This window comes from Echiichthys vipera, assembly GCF_963691815.1.
Source record: "Echiichthys vipera genome assembly, chromosome: 20".
Taxonomy (NCBI): Eukaryota; Metazoa; Chordata; class Actinopteri; order Perciformes; family Trachinidae; genus Echiichthys; species Echiichthys vipera.
In genome coordinates, this window is record NC_139845.1 from 20,014,321 (window position 1) to 20,038,513 (window position 24,193).

Consider the following 24,193-nt stretch of genomic DNA (forward strand, 5'->3'; position numbering starts at 1 on the left):
CGGCTTGTAAGTGGTTAATGCTCCAAACATCGCAGTGAATTTCAGCCTGCATGCACTTCTTTAAAGCCTATTTTGTTAAAACGGAGCAGCTAATGTTGGTAACAATAACTTAGTGAATTTATTGCAGCTTCTCTCTACTAAGCACACAATAACCAAGCATGAGGACAGAAAAGAGAAAAAAGAGCGAGCATGAATGAATTTAAACCATTATTTTTTGAAGGAATGTGAAAAAAAAACCAAATCCGAATACTCAAATTGAAAACCGAATATCTACGTTATGATTGAATATCCGGATATCCAGATATTTGATTATTTGGGCCAATCCTTAATGTGAAGTTCTGTGTATTTGACCTGGAAAATCTGAACTAGGGCACTTGCTTTGGTTAAATTCTTTATCGTGTTTTTGGTGAAGAATGAATGCAGTACAAAATCTGTACCATAATGAATAATATAATTATAATAAATATAATAATAATATCATAATATAATATATTATAATATAATATATATATATTAATAATATAATATAATAATAATTTGTCCAGTCAAGGTGCGTACAGTTATGGGTGATAAATGCTCTTATGCTGTGCTTAATTAAAACAGTTGTACTGCATGTCAAAGTTGGGTCAGTAAACAACACAACAGCAGCAGGTCATGACTCTCTGTCCCCCTGTATGACTGCAAAACAGCTGCATTGATAACACTCCTTCAAGGACAAAGGGAGACTAAACACAACACACACCAACATATGATAGAGTGAACTCTGCCTCTCATCTGATCAGACTGTCTGACCCTAGAGATGTGTTGAATGTGTCTGCAGCAATTTTGTTTAAGTAAACATGAATTGTGTTTAGGCTCCAGTAATATCGTTGCATGTACAGTAGATGGATAAGGGAGGACCATATTCGGTTATTCCTAACGTTAGTTTAAGTAAGACAGGAAGTAAGAGGAGTTGGCATGGCGCTATACGAGGTCACACACTGGTCGACTTTTACAGCTTAATCATAATTCTCCTGGATCGAGTGTCAATAAATGGTTCAGCATAAGTCATCAAGTCTCCCGGACCATCCTTTTCTCCAAGTTAGTCAACAATAAGATTTTACCAACAGTTTGTGTGAGAAGTCCACAAAAAGACATCAGCTTGGGTAAGTATAAATCTTAAAGTTTTCCTTCTTTTTTCTTTTGCCTTAACATGTCTGAGCTTTGACGGAATACAAAATAATCTGTGTGAAGTTTATAGTTCAGCACTGAACATCGAAAACTCAAGGTAAAATCAGAGACCACAGTATGGAGGCATAAGAGTGCTACGTAACCAAGCTGATCTCTCCAAAAAGACAGTTTTCAGATGTTCAAACCAATCTAATATAACAAGGAAATCAAGACCTAAAAGTAATCAAGACATAAGCTGAATGTGTTCTTTTACATTTGTTGAATGATTGTAAGAGCATGAATAAAAAATGAATAAAAGGCTGGAAGAGTGCCTTAACAAGAGGCTGAAAGAGTGCGCTAGCAGTGATGGGAGTATTTAGATAACCACGCCATTTCTAGTGGTTAATATTTTATCACTACTGGGTCAACTTCGGGTTGAGCTCCACACAGGGACCCGTGGTGAGGGGTGCAATATAAGCTCTATGATTTGCGCTCTAGTGGCTGTGTAAAAAATTAGAACAAAATCTGCACCATTCCTTTTTGGAGAGGATGCTTCCAAAAATTCTATCCAGGCATAATAAAGACTCTGCAGTGGAAGTGTGTTCTTTGGAAATGGGGGCGTCTGTATTGCTACTTGCAGAGATGGACCATGGATTATTGTATACACAAGATGTTAAAGTTTTGGATTTAGTGGTATTTACCGAATCACCATCACTGTAATATGAATTCAACATCTAAAGCCTAATGTGGAGACTGTGGATGCTGCTGCAGTGTTTATTGATGTGTATGTCTGTGTGTTGAATATGTTGCACTTTTTTTAGATGTCTTGTTTAAATATTGTAGAAAACAATATGTGTCTGTGTGTTTAATGTTTTAATGTCCATGCTGCAAATATGTAAAAAAAAAAAAAAAAAAAAAAAAACGAGTCCAAGGTAGAGGCTTACAATTAAGCTGTAACAGAATAAACAAAAATAAAATGAAAAATGTAAACATGAAAAACAAAAGGTCAATCTGCTATACCACATTTGCTAGTAAAAGACACAAGAACACAGCCCCAAGCTGAGAGCCCAGGAGCTACTTGCTCACATTACTCTGCAGGCACAACCATACCCCTTTTCGACCAAGACATTTTGAGGGCTGGTTCAGAGCCGGTGCCCAATCTTGAACCGGTTCATCCTTTTTCGACAGCCAAAGAACCGGCTCTCGTCAAGAAAGCTGGTTCCACAGTGGAACCAACTCTCTGCTGGTCTTGAACCGGCACAAATGTTGTGATTTTAAAATTTGTGTATTTTAGTACTTTTTTTTTGTCAAAATCAACATCTTTTCTAAAGAGACACGTCTTTTTAAGTATGCTTAATCAACAGATTAAGTAAGAAAGTAAGTAAGTAACAGATTAACAGAAGTTAAGTTTTTAGAATTATTAACAACTCGGCAAGCAAACATAAACATGTATATAAAAGTATATTGCTGTTCTGCTTCAAGTGGGCATTAGGCTCTGTAGCCTGTGGAAAACAGGTTCTGAGAAGTGTCCCAAGTTGAACCAACAGTGAACCAGCACCAGTACAGCACTAGGTCTGGGTTGGTCGAAAAGGTGTGAACTCAAGGTGTGAAAAAAACTTGTTTGTTCTTTCATAAGAGTAGAAAGAGTTTCTGTTTTTTTATCCATCTTAGTGTCATTCGGTGTTTTTGCACTGGATAGGCAGACAGTAATTTAGCTGCCTTTTTTGCAGCCTGGTCCGCAATTTCAGACAGCCCAAAGTATATTGCCAGCCTGATTTTGGACCCTAATGTGTCGGCTCAGACCCTACACTCATTGGCAGCTCGATTTCAATGTAAAGAGAGTTGATACGGGTCGGCATCACAGGTGTGACTTGGGCAGAGGTGTCGATGATGTGAAGGTGAAAGCAGGAAACAGTTCACCACAGGAACAAGAGACTGACGTGATGAGCAACAGGAAAGCCTGTGAAATCCTTGAGATTCTGATCACCACGGCAGAGAAAGTCCTGACTTATCAGACCACAGGGCTAACTTCTTCAGACACATATGTTGTACATCACTGTACGTCCAACTTTGACCTTCACTTCACATCACGTTTATGCCTACCTCAGAAAGCCGTCTTTTGGAAAGGAGTAATAATACGCCTCGGTTTCACATAGACAGGACGTCAAATTGCAGCCTTTCCATAGCCACAAATGTGACACATTTTCTATATGAAAATCTCTACAGATGTGGAAGAACTGGACATTGGGTTAGAGTCTGTAAGGGCCTTCCCAAACCAGGTCAAAACTCATGAATCAAAATTCATGACAGTGCTTTGTGTTGCAAGCCAATTTTTAAATGTCTAAGTCAACTGAGTTGAGTTGTTGCTTGAGACTGTATTGAAGCCAGTTTAGGCTGATATCTCAGTTTGCAGTTAATTTTAACAACAGGGACTTTATTTTATTTCTATATTTTGAGTAGTTTAATGGGAAAATGTTACAAGCCATTTAAGTTGATGTTGCAAAATTTAATGTGTATTTTTGGCCACTTTTGATCTGATTGGTCGTCTTTATTGTTCACTGTGGGTGAAAACTTTGGCCAAGATGGCACAAGCTTCATCTGCACTTCACATCTGTTTGTTTTTTTTATGTCAGCCCCACATTTATCTTGGTCCATGGGCTCAATACAAGTCTAATGACCAAATTGTTTTTATAATTCAGGCCCATCATACTCTCTTCTCTCCCGTCTCTCAGATGTTAGCCTTCAGATCTGGAACTCATTGTGCAGGCTGATAAAACACACACACACACACACACACACACACACACACACACACACACACACACACACACACACACACACACACACACACACACACACACACACACACACACACACACACACACACATACATACACACACACACACACACACACACACACACTTAATACTCCTATGGATTGTTTCCATCCAAGATACTGAGTGGCTGTTGGTGTCACTTGAAACTCAGACAGAGCCTTTCACACAGAGATGCTGGAGGGTGCTGCAGCAATGGACAATATGAGAAATATAATGTGCTTTTTAAAGATCGAAGCATGTAAACCTTTTGTAGATGACGCATATAATACAAATATGATTCTGAAAACTAGCATAATAGGACCTCTTTAACATTTTTACCAATACTGTTAATGAGTGAATTAATTGTTAACGATATTCAAATCAATTTAAACTTTACCTTTAAATAGCAGCATCTCCCTGAGGCTCATGTAACACACATATCGGCACAACCCACGCTAAGATCTGGATGACTGGTGCTTTGCAGTGTTTAAATATATCTAGTTTCAGAAGCATGTGCCTTATTCACCTACAGGGGAGGTGGTTCAGTGCTAACTTTTCTGTGCTTAAATTTCAGCTCAACTCAGAACTGAATTTGTATTTCATCTGGTGTCTATGTAGGTAAAAATGACGGGACAAAGAGCGAAGATGTTGCTGTCACTAGATGGTGAAGCAGTCGGCTCACTCAAAGAGGGAGTTAATTTCAAGAAAAGCTCAGAAGAAAGAAAATGTTACATCATATATAAGAACAAGAATGATCTAAAAGCATGCAAGAACCAATGCAAACACCAAGGAGGGCTGTTCATCAAAGACATCGAAGACTTGGACGGCAGGTGAGATTGTTCTAGCAAAAGCACAGAGAAGGAATTATGATGTTTGTCATGACTGACAGGCTGCTTTTTTTCCCTAAAGGACGGTTAAATGCACTAAGCACAACTGGAAGTTAAATGTCTCCAACATGAAATATGTGAACCCACCAGACAGCTTCTTGCAGGACGAGCTCGGTAAGTTTGTGTTGTCTGATGTTGTGAGTCTAAAATAAATTACTATTTTTATGTTTGGTCTGTGTATTATGGAGCCCCTCTGGGGTCACATGTGAGACAAATACTACACTGAGTATGGAGTGGACTATTATAATAAAATGCAGAATTGCAATTGTATAGCTTATTGTTGTCTTGAAGCTAACCAGCTGGCCCTTGTTGCCATAGCAATGGTAAACATTCGGGCAACCTTAGTGGGCTGAAGGAACATATTCAGAGTGTGTGATCAAACTACATTATATGGATAAAATACATTGTATGCAGTATATTGAAAACCATAATTCATTTTGATATACTGATATCCATCATTTCTAATGTAATTACAATAACTATTGATTTTGAATGGTAATAGCTTGTGTATGTTTGTCATTCACATACAGAAGTAGAGATTTTGGATGATGGGGGCCTTCAGTTGATTGAGTTGAGCCCCGTCGACCCCTGGCTGGCTGACCCTCGAGAACCTCTGGAGCTCCAGGAAGGAGAGGTGAAAGTATGTATTCTGCTATAAGCCTGTGAATGTTCTCATTTCTGCAGGTCATCATTATCCCCAAATAAATTTAAGTCTAAAGCAACTGGACTTGGAAGACGTTTAACCTCTCATCCAAGAGGCACCATCAGTTCATTTATGCAACTGACCAGACTGGGACTGGTCCAAAAAAGATCCAGGTATTTAACCTCTAGTGCAGGCATGCACAAGGCTGATCATGTAACTGGAAACCTTTGTGCTCCATGTGCCAAGGACAGCCGTTGGTTTTGATTATGTTAGTGCTCTACTGGGTTATAACGACAGTAGTTGGAGTCACAGGAGGCCATTTGTCAACAGTTGTTCTTTGAGGTTAGATTGTTGAATCTCCTGGGAAGGGATGAAAGGGCAGCATTTTAAATTGGAGATAAGTGGTGTCTCAGACCTCCTCCTCTGATTAGCGATGGCTTCTCTACTTTTGCATAGATGGCTTCTTTTACTCCTCTTTCAAACCATCTGTCCTCTCTGTCCAGGATTTGGACATTGTTGTCCTCAAAGGAGTGGGCTTTCTCCTTGAGATGTAAGTGGACAGCAGAGTCCAGGCCTGAGGAGTTAGCTCTCCTGTGTTGGGCCATGCGTTTATGCAGTGGTTGCTTTGTTTCTCCAGTGTAGAGATCTTTGCATTCCTCTTTATTGCAATGTGACAACAAAATAGTGTTACTGTATAACATTTATCAAATTCATGAATTATTCTGCATTTAAAAGAGAAACACTTTGACTTTCATTGGCTGCACACTAACTTGGGTGTGTTCACCCCCGAAAAGATATAGCCAAGATATTTAAACTGAAAAGGTGTAGTGTTAAAGATTTTGTGTACGCAAGCTCTTATGTTATGTTACGTTAGCTATATGCTAACTTGAATAAGGGTAAATTAATTCAATCGTGTGGCTATTCTTGATTTTATAAAATGTTTTTGAACCAAATCGATCAGATAGTGAAACAAGTCATGCATACAGCGTTCAAGTCGGAGTCCTGTTAGTTCCTATGAAAGTTGCTAAGTGGCTCAAGAAGCACACGCTTCCTGGGGGTCCGGTAGAAACGGACTAGGCTACAGTGGATCATAGCGACCCCTATGACCTAGACACGTTTCATTAACTTGGTTGTGATTGGCCAGTGATGTAAACACACAGCTTTACAACAGTGTTATTCCCGTCCATGGAGCTGATTGGCTAATGACTAGTCTCCCTGCGCTGCTCATTGGTCTGTTTTGTATGCCAAGAAATGGCAGCTTCATGTCACAATACCTGATGATGAACCTGATTCTAACATCTGGACCCAGGCAAGTGTTTTCCACAAGTTGAAGGGGGTTTATCGATTTCTTGGGCAGTCCAGCAAAAATGTGTAAATTTATATATATACTTTATATATAAATATTTATATCAGATGTTTATGTCTATCTTTGTTTAGCATGCTGACTTTGTTACATATGTACATTGGGAGCAACAACAAACTGGAGTCAAATCCCTTGTGTCTGTACATGTACTTGGCCATTAAAGATAAATCTGATTCTGGAAGAAAATATCTAATATTGACAACGTTTTTGATTTGACCAATAACTGATTTGGTAATGGTTTGCTAAAATGTTTAGAAAAGTTAACATTATAATTAAAAATGGCTTCTGGTCTCATGGGTGCGCAGCAACCCTGAGAAACTAACATCTGTCCTATCCAGTCCCTGTCACCATCACTTCAGTTTTATCATTGTTCAACATTTGAAACATTACTCTTCATCCAGGACCTTATATTTGCCCGGCAGGCTGAGAGGGAGGTGAGATTTAATAGATTTATGAATCAATTCTTGTATTGTCAGCAAAAAACTTAATAACTTGACCCAATGGTAACATGTTACTACAGAACAGTAAAGGACCAATAATTGACCTTTGAGTAACCCTGCAGAAGATATTTGTATAACTAGAAGAGATATTCCCAGATGATACAAGAATGTTCTGTCACTCCCATTGGACTTCTCCAGTTTTTTAGTTAACCATGATAAACTGTTTCAAACTTCACATCAGAAGTGATGATTTTATGAGACCTCACTTGGACTGTAGCCACCTCTTATCACAGGTTTTTAGGGTTTTCAGATCTGTCCATTGTGGCACGACAGAATTGTGAACTTCCCACCCAGGTGACGTACTTGACCCATGCATGCATGGAGCTGCAGCTGGGAAAGAGGCGGTTCATGTTCGACCCATGGTTGAAGGGTCCTGCATTCGCCAGAGGGTGGTGGCATCTCCGAGAACCTCCAGCAGACTCCATGGACAGGCTGTGTGCAGCAGATCTCATCTACATCAGCCATATGCACTCTGACCACCTCAGGTAAACTATCTGGTGATAAATAAGTTATGTTGCCCCCTTTAATAATATCTTTTCATCCATATCACCACAGCAACATTGTGTATTGTCAACTCTTCCCACCTGACTAACATGTCTTTTCTGTTTAGTTAGGAACCTCATATATGAGGGTGTACTCACACTTGGCTCATATGATCCGTGCCATGCTTTAAGCTGGATTGTTCCTCCTCCCTCCTCCCTCGCAGCTCAGGTCCGGCCTATATTCACACTATTCTAGAGTCCGGGCCTCGGCTCAATTGCTCCTTGCTTATACGTCATCACCCCTCAGAGTTTTTGTTTTGTCCAACTGTTTTTGAATATTTTCATCTGACCAAATCTGCAGTAAACACACATGTCGGTTACAGTGAACAGTCTCATATAAATAGACATCAGGACCGCTGTCAATGCTCATGCTCGTACATGTGCAATCGAGCTATGCCACAACTGTGCCATGGCCGGGAAGTGTACTGTGCTTGAACTACTCTTGTTCTGTGAATCGTTTTTGGGCACAGTACGGATGTTAAGTATAAATAGCCCCTTACTGACATTTTCCAAGACTCAGCTGACAATATGATGTTAACACTGCCATTTTTAGCAGAGACCAAATCTTTAGACAAGCCCATGTTATATGAATCCGATGGCAATTTGACATTTGGTCTCATGTGTGAATAAGTGCTTGAATAACTCTAACATAAAAGTCACAAAGTAATTCTTTCTTTAGGCCATTAAATAAGGCAACTTAATACAACAACTGATGAAGTCTGTGAGAGAACATAAAACACTTCATATCTTAAAGCGATAGTCCAGCTTTTTGAGAGTGGGGTATAGTCCGTGTATAACCTACAGTAGATGACAGTTAGCATGCTCTTAGTTTAGAGAGGCAGACTGGAGTACCAAGATGGTAACTAATCAATGTGCTGCAGTGGATGGAGGCAGCAACTTAATGCATGGGAGACACCTAAAAAAAGTTTTAGTGTAAGCCATATTTAGAATATTCCCCCCATTTACAGCAGCTTCTGTGTTGGTACTCTTGTCTTCTACTGTCATCTACTGTAGGTAATACTTGCGTTTACATGCAGTTTAAAAACGTGATTACAAACTTCTTATAACAGTGTCAGCCTGAATTACAACTAACATGAGATCAATCGATAACCTGTACAGTCATGGACATTTCTTAGACATGCCACTGTAGGTACTTTAGGTTTAAATTGGATCAATAGTGTGATTATCAAATGAAATATTTGATAAAGAAAATTAATAAAGAAAAATTACTAAAAATTAATAACTTTAATTTATTAAAAACTTCACACGGAGAACCAATTAAATGTAGGGTCTTGACTCACGTTCAGATTATGAGATTGAGTATTCTCAATAAACTTATCGTTAATCAAGTAAATATTAGTAATCACCAATAATTATCAAAGATAATATTAAAAATGATTCTAGTCAAACCAGAGTTCCTCGGGGCACCACAGTCATAGACGGAGTGACAACTAATATTAAAGTCTCATTAAATATATTAAACTACTAATTAAGGGTTGAACACCGATAAATGTCATAGTTTAATCAGTTGAAGGATTTAAAAGTTCTTTTCTTAGTAGAGGCTCATTCATCTTTGTGTAATATTGAAAAAACAGACATATGGTAAACACAAACATTTATTAACAAATTAATAAATGCAACAAACAAAACAGACAATAAACTAACTAAAGCTAACAGCAAATGTGTGTGTGTGTGTGTGTGTGTGTGTGTGTGTGTGTGTGTGTGTGTGTGTGTGTGTGTAAAACAAAGAGGAGAGGTGGGGGCTTGGACCCCTGCAGAGAAGGTGTGAACATTTAAGTTACACCAAGGCCTGCAACCTGGAGATCTCAATTCTTATTCAGGTTATGACAAAGTTACAATTGTATCTAGCCGTTCATGAAGTCCTATAACATGTAGTAATGCCCAGTTGGTGATTAGTAACCAGTCCATGAGATGGGAGATGTTTTGCGTTGCTTGATGCCAGTGGCTGGTTGAAGAAAGGTTCTTGTCTTGGTGGTTGCTCTTAGGCAAAAGAGGAAGCTCAGATTGCTCTTTGCTATGCTCAGTTAAGGATAACCGGTTGGTTAACCTTTGCTGGTGATCCTACGCCATAGGCCAGGTCCAGGGCCGAGGGGACAGCGGGCAGCTGGTCTCCTGGATCCGCAGGAGCGCGTTGAGTTGAGTGCGAAGGAAGAGAGGCCGAGAGAAAAGAGGAAGTGCAGGTTGTGTGCTACACTTTATATAATCCCTGGTGATGTCATCGCCAGAGGTCAAGTCAGCCAATGAACGGTTTGGGGGTCCCTTGGAGAATCACACCTGGGTGTGATTTGTGGGGGAGAAGGCATGGCAGGGCTTTGTTTCAGAGACAAAGGCAGCCAGGCTTTGGGTGCCGGTTGCACCTACACCCCTGTGTGCCTGGTGTAACCACAAGCACTGACTGAAATGGCTAATGACTTGCTCAGGAAGGCACGGTGCTGCCAGAACATGGCATACACACGCTCAGTGGAATTTAGGGGGAAAATCTTCCTCAGTCTCCTGTTAGCTTTGTTAGACCTGTTAAGGAAGCACAAATTACAGCTTTATCATTCTTAATGGTACATGGATATGTGACCTCATCAATTCCCATGAAAGCTCCGTCCACATTGAACCCAAGCAGAGGTCTAATCAGCCAGAGTAACTGAAAACACCTGTGTGGGTGTTCAAAGGCTTTGATGTATGGAGAGATGTCAGATTGAGAAAGCTGCCTCATAGGATGGTGCATCAAGAGGCTGGTGTGCCTAATGGTATTTAGGGAATTTAATTTACTTTTGAGTTTTGACTTAAGAGAGTTGACATTTAGACAGTTTGTAAAAGAATGTATAGTGCCCTGCAGCTGATCTGTCCTGTGTCTTTTCCAGTTACCCCACACTGAAAGACTTGTCAGAGAGGAGGCCTGATATCCCCATTTATGTTGGTGACACATCAAGACCGGTCTTTTGGTTAGTAAAGTGATGGAGCTCTGTTTAATCCTTTTACATCTATTATTTTAAAACCGATTATTTCAATATATTTCAAGTAGCTATTACTCACATGTCCCTTTCTTTGTCTTGATGCAAAAGGTATCTGGAGCAAAGCCAAGTCAAGCTGACCAACATCAATGTTGTTCCCTTTGGTGTCTGGCAAAATGCAACTCACTGCTTCTCACATCTGGTCAAAGGGCAATGACAAACAACTCTTTCATGAAATGTGTATTTTGAATATAGACTGTTATTATGAAATGTACTTGAGATCTGGACCAGTAAAAATCACAGTACTGTAAATAGTCACTATCCTCTCCCTTGGACTCCCATCAGATTGACGAAGACCTGAGATTCATGATCCTGATGGATGGTGTGCACACAGAAATGGACACATGCATCATTGTTGAATACAAAGGTGCATGCTATTTTTAATGCTTTTCATTTTTTAAATATCACTAGAGTTGATGACTTAAATAAATATAAATAAATATGATTGGATTACTGAAGTGAAATTCCGGCGTAAAATCATACCAGGGTCTTTTTTGGGCAAATCTTCAAAAAGGCCATCGAGACAATTTTTTTGTGTAACAACTATTAACGCAGATATGTCGGACAGTCGCTAACAGCCGAATGCATCTAATACTGATATTCTTGGGGCAGCAAAGTGAACATGTTCAAACGGCTTTTTTAACCACTAGTACTGTTCAAGATAACACCAAACTTCTGCAGAAGCATGCTAAGAGTCCTCACACATCAACAGAAGCACCAACAACATAGTTAGTGAACCCAGAGTTTATTAAAAGTTTTTTTAAAGAGATTACCTGCTGTCCTAGGTACCAGCTCCTCTCATAGTAAAGTCCATTCAAGTCAATTACCAAATGCAATCCAAAAACAAGGAGCCAATTGGTGCTTTTATGTGTAAGGACTCTTATGCTACTGCAGAGGTTTGGGGTTATTTTGAGCAGTATGAGTGGTTAGCGGTTTTAATGCGTTCATCCTGCTGCCCCGTGCTAATCAATTTTAGTCGCATTCTGCTGTTAGCGATTGTTAGCAACTGTCCGGGATATCTCCGTTAATAGTCGTTAGACAAAAAAATTCGTCTTGATGACTTATTTGATAAGTGTATTTGCTGAAAAAGACCCTAGGGTGATTTTACGCCGGAAAATGGGGCCAGGGACATTCCACCCCAATTCAAATATATATATATTTTTCCTCTTCCCTGTAGAACAAGGGTGCCCAATCCTGCTCCTGGAGAGCTACTGCCCTGCATGTTTTAGGTTTCTCCGTGCTCTAACACACCTGAGTCTAATGATGTGCTTGTTATCAAGCAGCTGAAGCCTGTCACAGGTTTGATGATCATTAGTGTTAGGTGTGTTGGAGCAGGGAGAAACCTAAAAAATGCAGGGCAGTAGCTCTACCAAGAATTGAACTGACACCTCTCTAGCAACCAGTCCACCTACATACTTGGTCCAGATGTGGGATTTGAACCAGCGCCCCTCTGGTTCTTTAGCCATGCCAAGGCCAGTGTTGGAGATATCCACCATAGGGACTTCTGCCTTCTCTGTATATAATGGAACTAGATTGCACTTGGCTTGTAGTGCTCAAAACAACAGAAATACATTCTACAACTCAACAACTTTTCTTTCCAGGAATCATGATCTGTTACTCAAGATAATCCACAGACTTGTTGTGAACAGATTCATGTAGGAACAATTTTATGGAAGTAAATCTGATCTTGAAATTAAAAGTAATTGAAGTTCTAGCACTGAATATTTATGTATTGGAAGTATGTGTCTTAATGTTTAGCATCTGAATTTAACTCTTTGTTAAAAAATTCAATGTTAAACAGTTCAATAGGCCAAATTCTGCTGCAAAAGTAGCTATTTTGCTAATTCAACCACATACTATGGAAATATAAATGCAATCGTCATGTGTGACGACAGAGGAGGGGACCCAAATGCAGAGACAGAACTCAGGAGACGGTATTAACTAATTTAATAAAACTTATTTACAAAAAGGTGCACTAACACAAAGGAAAAACAAAAAGAACTAGATACAAACTGACGAGATGAATGGACACAAGAGGAACCGGTACACAGGGAGACATCAGGGTAAGTAGAGGGGATGATCCGGCACTGAGTGAGGCTCAGTACCGGATTGATATCCAGAGTGGCAGGTGATTAGTGCCAACAAGAATCACCTGCAAGGAAAACAAACTCAAAACAGAAAGAAAGCACATACAGAAAAACACAGACAGAGGGAGACAAAAAACAATGATTAAAGAGGAGAGGGAGAGACTGTCCAGAACCAATCACAACAGTAATAATCGATGCTTTAGTAATACACTGGTTACTTCCTGATTTAAAGTGATGTTTAAAGTCAGTCAAACTGAGGAAAACAGACCACCACCTTAAACTGCAGTTGCAGCTCCAGCGGGAGACCCCTGTAGCTGCTAACTGCTCTGGTAAGGAGCAGATCGGCTCCTGATGAGTAGAGCATCGAACCAGACAGCAGCCATAGATAAACGCAGCTGCCCTGGGTACTGTCACCAGTGGTACTCGTTATGTTTTTCTACATGGAATATGATAACATTGTAAATCATATTCAAAGGGGAAACACACACAGGTTCCTGCTGATGAAAGTAACCCGAGCAGCTGTGTCTATCTGCAGCTGTAGCTACCACCAGTGGGAGCCGGGAGCTGACAGACACCTGCTGCTGGAGGTAGTGTTTCAGTCTGACTCATTCAGACTGTAAACTTAACTTTTCACCAGAAACTCCTCAGAAATGTGACGTTTTTATGACACGTTAGTCATGGAAGCACTGTCATGTGAAGTTGTCACCCTTAGTATCACATATCTAATCCAGGGGTGGGGGACCCCACTACTGGAGGGCCACTGCCCTGCATGTTTTAGGTTTCTCTCCGCTGACACACCTGATTTGAATGCTCTGCTCGTTTAAAGCAGCTGAAGCTTGTCAGTGGTTTAATAACCGTTAGACCTAGGTGTGTTAGAGCAGGGAGAAACCTAAAATATGCAGGACTGTGGCCCTCCAGGTGCATGGGTTCCCCACCCATGATCTAATCACAAGAATGATCTAGAATATAGATTTTTTTCTGAGTTCCCAGATGTTTTATTCAGTGGCTTATTAATTTCAAAATCCGATGACAGATTAACTTCCATACAATTTTCTTTTCACTTAACGACACACTGAGTGTATACATCCACAAGAGGCTTTTGGTCCAACATGGCTAGCTTGTAGAGATTAGTTTATAGGTAACCGATGCAACATTACAGTTCAACCGAGGAAAGTTTTCATCTTGCGCTGTGATAAAGCATGAGCCTCTCATCCATCAGTATGCTTCCTGATAAGGTTTGTGGTTGTAGTTCAGTAGAAAGTAAATAGTTTCTACATGAAACTGCTCACAACAGTTCAGTGTAGCATAGTCATGATTTCTGGAAAGAGACATTGCTGTTACCTTTTTCAAATGTATGGTGCTTTGAGCACTACACAAGAGTCCCATCTAGTTCTATTATATTATAAAGAAGTCAGACATATCTACAGCCAATATCTTCAACACCGAGCAACTCACAACTGATAAATAGCTCTACTGGTAAGAGGAAAATGTAGTTTTGGTGTGAACTGTCTCTTTTAAAATATTTCAATTGCAGGTCACAAGATCCTGAACACTGTAGACTGCACCAGGCCAAATGGAGGCAGGCTACCGGAGAATGTGGACTTAATGATGAGTGACTTCGCTGGAGGTGCATCTGGATTCCCTGTGACCTTCTGTGGAGGGAAATACAGCGGTGAGGACTGTCACTAGTGTAACCAAGTTTGAATCTTTGAGTCATCCCAAAAGTAATTTTGTATTTGATAGTTAAGTATATCCGTTCACTCAAATTTTGAAATGAAGAAAGTTTGAAATTTAATTTGAAGTCAGCGAGCAATATGGATAACAGCACCTTCTGTCATGAACGGCGACTGGAAAACAGGGAAACTGGGACCGAAATGCAGACAAACTCAATCAATTTAATAACGCTTACTTCAGACAAAAAGTGCACAGTGAACGAGGGGAAACGGAGTGGAGTCTAGTGAGTGGTGAAGCGCTCTCCAGAGCGTGCCCAGTGTTGGTGAAGAAACGCTGTAGGTTTGTCTCTCCATGTGGTAAGGGCGTCCTCCGACTAACAATTTGCGAGCCGAAGGCGATGGCCACAGGGAAAACACAGGCTGATAGCAGGAAGGCAGGCAGGTTGACAGGTAAACTGGAGATTGAAGCAAAAGAGCACAGGAGAAATTATTAACGATTCACAAAGAAAAAAAACATAGCATAGGTAGCATAAGTCCACAGCACACTACCGCTCTTGCTGGTGAAACAATCTGGCCACAAATGAGTCTCAGGTCCGTCTTCATATACAGGAAGGGAGGTGATTAGTGCTAATGAGATCAACCAGGAGCAGCCTGCCTGAAATAACCATGTTTCCAGGTCACACATACATAGAAAAAGGGTGACATATGCAGGAAAAAACAGACACAGGGAGACACACACAGAAACAAAAGGAGAGAGAAGGGATGTCATGGCATCATGACTCATTTTATATTATAAATGTTCTTTTACTTTTGATTTCTGAAAGGCTGTCATGCTAATTTTGAGAGAATTTTATAAATAAGCTGAAGATGAATGTTCCCTTTTAAGTGTTGCTGCAGGCAATTCAACTCTGAACTGAACTAAACTGAAATGCAAAGCAAAATTCTCTGCCTAGTATGAGTAAAGTACACCCCCTGTCAGGTTTGTGTGGTATGTGCCACACTGCTGACATAAAGATGATGGTTTATGTCTGTGTCCAGATTCCTGGAAGGCAGAGTTTATCAAGAACGAAAGGAAGAAGTTGCTGAATTACAAAGCTCTGCTGATAAAGTCCCTGCAGCCGGCGATCTACTGCCCGTTTGCTGGCTATTTTGTGGAGGCTCATCCATCAGACAGGTAGAGATTGTGCAGAGAAGTTGACCAGGATCTGTTTAATATCAATTAATGATAAATAAATTACAGCCAAGGATGAATGGGTTTGAATGGCTTTTATATTTCAATTACAGTTGATGCAGCTGATACATGTAGCTCTATCAGACTTTGTTAAAAGTTAATATGCAGTTTGTCTTTAAAAAGAATTTATAATATGAAGAAGTTGTAAAAGCTAGAGAGTAACTACATGCACAAACTTAGCTTAGTTGTACTCTGTCTGTGTGTGTAGATACATTAAGGATACAAATGTGAAGAACAGTGCAGAGGGCCTCAATGCGCTCATCAATAAGCTCGCACCAGACATCAAGACATGGACACCCAAGCCAGGCACTGTGCTGGACCTGGGCCTCGCTCTGAAAGACCCCACTAACTGTGTGTGTGTGTGCGTGCGTGCGTGCGTGTGCGTGTGTGTGTGTGTGTGTGTGTGTGTGTGTGTGTGTGTGTGTGTGTGTGTGTGTGTGTGTGTGTGTGTGTGTGTGTGTGTGTGTGTGTGTGTGTGTGTGTGTGTGTGTGTGTGTGTGTGTGTGTGTTATCTCGTGTCTGACTGGAAATACTTTATAAAGTGAGTACATTACTACAACGTCCCTGAAGGGTCACTAAGAGAATTGTGTTAACACTTAATAATAATAATAATAAGTATAATTAATAATAGTCTTTTATGAGCCTTTAATTAATAATGAAATAATCATAAATATTGCATGGAACAAAAAACATATAACAAATGTGTTGTAAGATAAACCTTTTTAAATCATGAACAAATAATTTGTAAAAGATTTAGAAGTAACAGTGGCGGATCTAGAAAATTGTACATGGTGGTGGCAAAGGTGTGGCAAGTCTTGGCAGGGTGGCATAGGAGGGTGGTACGCAGGATCCCCATATGTAAATGCTGCTGTACCACACTTTATATGGAAGGAGAATAAAAACATGACATGGGGTCCAGGGGGAACTGCAGTAGTATCCTTTTCCTCCCTGTCATCTTCATCTGCCTCCTCCTGTCACTCCCTGCCTCTGTCTGCCTCTTTCTGAATGTACAGCCTCATATTCATCCCTCACATTCAATATTTCTTTTCTTCTTCTTCTTCACTTATTTCTTCAACTCCTTCTGTGGCCTTCTCCTGCTCTGACCCTCCTGGTCTCTCCAGTGTACGGCCTTCTCCATCTTCGGCCCTGGCCACACGATCGAAAAACAACCTTTTTTTCTTGAAAAGAAATATCTGGGTCCACACGAAACCAGTGAAACAGGCTGAAAACACTGTAATACACATGCCAGGCCTGGATGTGGCGCTGTAACTGCCACAGAAATACACTAACAACAGAGAAGAAGAGACGGAGCTCAGCTGTTGTGTAGAATCAGAATACAAATACCTGAGAGTTTGTCACCAAATCTGGCGACTTCCCAAATCCTCATTCATCCTAGAGAGAAATCTGTCCAGTGTTTCTGGTGTTAGTGGAGACTTTTGTGCTGTTTTGGACTCTGATGCACCAATCACTCTGCAGTTAGTGTCCTTACTGAGCGGTGGGTGCTGCTGTGAGCCCCTTCCCCGTCCTAAAGCACTCACAGGCGAGCACTGTCTCGCTACTTTTTGCGACCTTCTTGGCAACTTTACTTCCAGAATACTGCAACGTTCTTCTTCCCTGAAAAGAGCGCAGCTCTCCTACAACTGTTTTGCTGCACAGATTTTAACAAGAACCAGGAAGTGAGCCCACATTAAGCCATTTTTAAAGTCTCTGCACCGGCCACCTGTTTGCTTCAGAATCAATACTTACTTTACTTTTTAATTTTCTTAAAATAATTTGTTGCTCTGTCTGTCAATTGTTGCAGTCGCTCTACCGCACCGTTTTGACCAAAAGAGAGCTGAGCCGGAAGGCAAAGCTTTCAATCTACCGCTCAATCTTCGTTCCTACCCTCACCTATGGTCATGAAAGCTGGGTCATGACAGAAAGAACAAGGTCGCGGGTACAAGCGGCCGAAATGGGTTTTCTCAGGAGGGTGGCTGGAGTTTCCCTTAGACATAGGGAAGAGAAGTTCAGTCATCCGTGAGGAACTCGGAGTAGAGCCGCTGCTCCTTTGCGTTGAAAGGAGCCAGTTGAGATGGTTCGGGCATCTAGTAAGAATGCCCCCTGGGCGCCTCCCTAGGGAGGTGTTCCAGGAACGTCCGGCTGGACTAGGACTAGGTGGAGAGATTATATCTCCACACTGGCCTGGGAACACCTCGGGATCCCCCAGTTAGAGCTGGTTAATGTGGCCCCGGGAAAGGGAAGTTTGGGGTCCCCTGCTGGAGCTGCTGCGCCTGAGACCCGACCCCGGATAAGCGGTTGAAGAGGAGATGAGATGAGATGTCTGTCAGTCGTCTGTCCATTTTCTGCTTGTTTTCATTTTTATTTGGTGAAGAACTTTGTGTTGCCATTAAGAGTGCTGCAGTGTTGGGAAAGTTCACTTTCTTCATGAACTAGCTTAAAGTTCAGTTCACAAATTTTAAAATGAACTAGTTCAGTTCATAGTTCATGAGTCAAAATTATGAACTAGTTCAAAGTTCTTTTTTTCAATATGTTGCTGCAAGCTATTATCTAAATGATTGTAAGGAGGTGCTGAGGCACGAACTAATGTGCATAACCAAGATGGTGTTAATTAAATCTGTCAAATTTCAGCTTGAAGCTAAAGTGCATCATGGAATAAACCCCCCATAGACTAGGTGGGTGTTACACATTGGAGTTTCCCCCTTAGTCCATTGTTAGTGAATGATGACCCAATGAAAGACATCAACACACTGAGACTGGTATCATTCCTAAACCTGAGTGAACATTTATTCTTCATAGATTAACACACGTGGCTTTAATTAGGCCCTATGTTGTGCGGGCAAAGTTCGGCTCAAATGCACATGACTTCTGCTCACTCTGGGTCTGACTCAGAGGCAGACGCATTGTCTCCATCCTCCCTCTCTCTGGCACAGCTCGTGCTTAACAGCTGCGCTATCTGCATCTGCAGCCTGGCTCCCTCTGACATTCGTACAACGGACATTGGTACAATTGGTCGCTAACGGATCTAACGTTTTAGGTGGCAGGGGCCAAGGAGACCTTTGGAGAAAGAAACAGTCTGCTTGGGCCCCTACCACCTCCAGGGCCCTTGAACAACTGTACAGCTAGCTGCAGCTAGCCCCAGGCTGAGCCTACTCTGTTGTTGTGTTGAACGGGAAGTGATGCTAGTGCTAACCAGGGATCTGAATGATCAGAAGAACAGAATTAGCTCCCAGATGAGGTGTGTGGATCTTTAAAGAGCCGTTGTGTTGCAGTGAGATCAGCTGTGATTTAACCTCCGTAGCTGAGGGTGCTGACCTGCCTCTGCGGCTCTCCTGAAGATCAGACCGCTATACACTCATGGGATACGCTTTAAATATTTTCAACTGGCACGTTGGACGCAAAGTAAAGTAAAGTATCGCGTAACGCAAGTAAAGCGAGGAACGCACCACTTCGCGTCTATAGATTGACTTTGTATGTAATCATGCTGCTTCTATCACTTCTATCACATGCGGTGTGATTGCAGCAGTAGGGGAAGTTTTGTCTACCTGAAATCAATAAAAAAACAAAAACTACAATGTTTTGAGTGGCGAATCTACCAGAGCCATGGGAAGCCATGAGAGCCATGTTAGAATAGAAAGTTTGACGGACGTAGCAACAGAAACAAATATGTACTGTAACATGTAGTGAAAGGTTGGTGAGTACAATGTTCAGTGTTGTGAAACATAGTTAATAAGATTCAGGTTAAAGACTGCTAAAAGGGCCGACTACACCACCTGATGTTGTAAATGTTTTCCTATATTGAGTAGTAAATAGTATTGATGTGAAAATGAACCCTCATGAAGCATTATTATTATTATTATTATGTGTTGAGCCCACTAGATGGATAAAAATCCATATGGTAATAAATGTACATACTATACTGTCATTTCAACTGCACATATGAAGACTTCTAAGTTCTAAGAGTTCTAAGTTTCACCTCAATTTTCTGTGACTATTTTCTTCACTAAATTACCTTACATAGTGAGACCATCACCAATCTTCCAGTCAGTGCCAAAATCTACAAGGACTGTTGGGATTTCGACCTGTATGTGGATGAACTGAACAGTGCCATCAGCTGTGAGATATTTAATCATCAAAGCTGGATCCAGTTTTATTACACTTGGGCAGGCTTTCAAAACTACAACCTTGTTGTGCGGGTAAATATAATTGACAAGCCAGATCCTCTCTTTTGGCTCTTCATTTGCAGAACCTCTCCCGATCACTGTAGCATATTAATGTGGGCGGACCTTTGGTAGCACAAACTTTGTTCTGGTACTTTGTTCTACTTAAGAGTTGTGGCGTGGAAGAGTCCTGGCCTGCTTTAAAAACAACATCGCCAGTTCAATTCCAGCCTGTGACCTTTGCATGTCATCCCTTCCTCTCCCCTCATTTCCTGTCACCCTTCTACTTCCTGCTATCAAAAAAAAAATCAGTGTGTAGATTGGGGATCCTATACAATTCTATTTTAAAAGGTCAGTTCACCCAAATTACGTAAGTTCTCTCAAAACTTTTAGCTATACAGATCAGCAGCTTCTGAGTATTCATGTGCCACCCTGAATAGAATGGAAGACATTTGGATGATATTTGCAGTGCGTCAAGCAAAAACGTATGTGAATGAATCAAAGACAATTTCACAAGAACACTTCACTCTAACTGCATTGGGGTGGGAGCATATCGTTCTGAATACATTCAGAAAGCTTATTGTAATTTGGGTGAAGTGACCATTTTTAAAGTGCAAAGTAAAAAGACCAACACAGAACGATTTATTCCCCTCTAAAGGCAGTTGACCGGAACAGACAAACTCACTATGAAACTGATTCTTTACCCCCAAATAATGGCCTCGGCACTTGATGACGTGATGCTGGTCTGCAGGTTCAGGTTTTTATCAAAATGTTATTTTGTTTAAAATGAAGTTGGAGATAACTAAGTAGCCTGGAATGGTTTAAAAACAGCTTCCTTTCAGCTTCCTTGATTAAACTTGTGCAATATCTGTATGGTATACTTTTCTTTGAAAGTACAGATATTACAAGACTAAGAGTCTACAGACATCTCTATAAACAGATTTTGCATATGAAGCAGAGTCTTTAGGCAAAAAAGACTAGATTTGTGTTACAGAAGCGGTCTGGTTTCTATTTTTTAAAGCTCAGGTGCATGCAGGTAAACAGTCAAACAAAGAGGCATTTTAGCCAAAATCAAATCTTGGAACCCACTGGCAATCTTCTGATGAAGATTAAGCTTTTCATTTGCTTTTTGTTATTATTTATATGCATTCATATTCAGATATCTATTAAGAGAGATACCGTCTTTGAACTCCAACGCCATTCTCATGTCTTAAGTTCCTAATCGGATTGTAAACAATGATTAGCTTAATCGTCGCCAGACCGATAGACAATGGGTTCCATGATAGCAGACTTTTATAGCTCTGTGAGGCTGTACCTAGGCACAGCGATGATTTGAGCTAAATGTTAACAACATCATGTTTTCTGCTGATGTTTAGCGGGAATAATGTTTACAATGTTCACCATTTTAGTGTAGCATATTAGCCTGCTTACATTTTCTATTTAACACCAACCTAAAGTTATAAAGAGTCCTCCTCCAGAGACCATAAACATGTGCCAAGAATTCCACTGAAATCTCTGAAAAATTCATTCTGGACTAAAGTGGTGGACCGGCTGATCGATCGACCGAAATTGCTAGTCCAAAATCCACACTAGCCATATCATGCAACATTGAGATTTTAAAAGCTATCAATCTGCTCAATTTCTTAATCTCGTCTTTTCTTTCCTTTCAGCTTTGACGGTTTCCTGGCCGCCTTCTTTCAAAAGCCCCAGTCTGTGGGCAGTGAGTTTATTATGAGTTAAAAACTGGTTCTGTTAGTTGACTCTCTTCCTTTCTTTTTCCATATGTCCCAACATGTATATTCAAGGTGATTGAGACGGATGACGCATTTGAACCCCTTAGTGATGGCTATGACTACTTTGTGGACTTCATGGATCTGTCATTCCCCACCGAGAGGCCTGACAGAGAGCACTCCTACATAGAGGTGAGACACTGTAGAGAACCATGCAAACAACACACAACAGTATAACAGAGCTTTTGGAAATATTTAATACATATATATATTATTTATATATATTTACCAGCAAAAGATAATATATGAAAAAATAATAACAACATGGGTAAAATATCTTACAATCAATCTGATATTCTGTATATTTGGATATTATATGGCTGGCATTGTCAAAGCACAAAATTAAAAGAGTCAGATGATACTTTTTGCTTTCCTCTCTAAAGATTAAAAACAGGATTGGGGTGATGAGATACGTGGTGCTGCACGGTCGTCTCTGGGATGATCTGTACTACGGCTTCCAGAACCGCATAAGCCGGGACCCGGATATTTACCACCATAGGTAAATGCACACACACACACACACGCACGCACGCACGCACGCACGCACGCACGCACGCACGCACACACGCACACACACACACACACACACACACACACGCACATGTTTGTACTTGTGTTACCTTATTTGAATTATATCAACCACATATAGTGCTCATTCTAAATGAGGAGCTGCAAATATGTAGTTAATATATACAGTTTGCCATTTATGTCATAGAGGCCTGGGTTTGAATCCAGCCCTTAATGCATTTCAGTCTTTCTCTCTTAAAATACCTTTAAAAAATGTTCAGTGCATAAATTAGGATTTATTAATTCTATCAAGGCATTGCTCTTGTTTAGATCTGCTCCAAAAGATTCAATTTAGCTGCTTAAAGCATAGTTAACTGCTAATAAATGCATAATGTGTCAGTCCTCATCTTGCCTGTCTGAACATCTATTGATAAATGTGTTTATGATGCTAGTTTTTCATTTGATCCAATTTTGCTAAATCATTCTTCGATAATAAGGAACACATAACAGAGATGGAAGAACAATGAACACAATGGGCCTCATGTATGAAACATGTTTACACTGATTAGAGTGTTTTTTTTAAATATTCTAATGTATAAAATTATTCATAAGTCTGCATAATTATTACCTTTCAACATACATCCAACCTTCAGTTCACGTGATAACCAGAAACTGATGAACTCCTTCAGTGGTGGAGCGCACTCTCAGTATACTGAAAGAAAGGCTGGTGACAGGTGGCATGCTCTTAAACACACCTTAAAAAGGGTGTGAAATAGTCACAAGCTGGTGTGTTCTGTACATTATGCATCATGGTGTGACCCCACTACACCCATTACCACCTGAGGACTTGGATGACGGTTTTCCATGAACCTGAACATGGACATGGTGTTGAAACCCAAATCATTTTATGTTTTTAAAATTAAGCAGAATATTTTTTTCCTAGTACCATTAATTTATGAAAAAGTGGATTAAATATGCTCAAGTTTTCTTAAACAAACATCATAAAGTTAAGTTTGCATCTCTGCAGAAGAAAATATTTTTCCCTTTTTGTTGCCCTCAGGTATTTCTTATGCTTATTAGGCATTTTCATTTCTTTTGCTTCCTTTTCTTCTCTTGTCTAAGTTGAACGTTACCTGTCAAATGTCAGTGACTTGTTGCTTTGTGGTTTGCACACAGTACTCCAGTCTGCTGCCCTTATATGACTTCATGGGGAGTTTCCCTAAGCTAACTCCACATTGCCTAGAATAGGAATTTAAGATCAAATGTGATTCATCAACATACTCAGGAGGGTAAGAACAGATTGTCTGTCTGTGCACGTTTAATGAATCCCATGCAGGATTTTCTTATTTTCCTCCTCTGCTTTGTGCGAGCACAAATATAAGAAAAAATACAAACATTCATGCATGAGGCCCAATGTTTACTGTTGCTTTGATTAGTAAATGTTCTAAACTTTAATTTGTCCTGTCGGTGTCCAGGTTTTGGAACCACTTCCAAACAGAGCTACCAGTTTGCAGGCCAGACTGGGACCATTTCCTGCAGCAGGAGACTTCCATCCAGGAGCGTGGCACACCACAACAGCAGTCAAAGATATGGAGCTATTGTGTTGTGTTGTGAATATGGATAACTGGTATGTGAAGATTAAGTAATTGATTTGTCTTTGTTTGGTTTACAACTTCCAGGCCAGCCGGGTAATTACAGCTTCTTTTGATTAGATTGTACTGTCATAAAGAAGTAAAGAAAAGAATAAATGAAATAATGAGTACATTTGTCTTTAAAGGAACACACAACTAATTTTGGATGTTTTATCATATTTACAACAAA

The 24,193-nt window shown here is 40.4% G+C and overlaps 1 protein-coding gene across 1 annotated transcript; it reads left to right on the plus strand.

Annotated features, from left to right (window-relative positions):
• Positions 1-4,590: 4,590 nt before the first annotated feature.
• Positions 4,591-23,986, plus strand: LOC310962602 (cytidine monophosphate-N-acetylneuraminic acid hydroxylase-like; the record flags this gene model as incomplete). The annotated part of the gene is made up of 14 exons (XM_083935108.1): positions 4,591-4,796; positions 4,876-4,967; positions 5,384-5,493; positions 7,654-7,844; positions 10,778-10,858; positions 10,979-11,045; positions 11,213-11,294; positions 14,549-14,686; positions 15,726-15,861; positions 16,127-16,273; positions 19,937-20,111; positions 21,881-21,997; positions 22,249-22,364; positions 23,848-23,986. 14 exons carry the CDS (start codon positions 4,591-4,593, stop codon positions 23,984-23,986), a joined length of 1,797 nt encoding a protein of 598 aa, XP_083791234.1.
• Between the last annotated feature and the right edge of the window lie 207 nt (positions 23,987-24,193).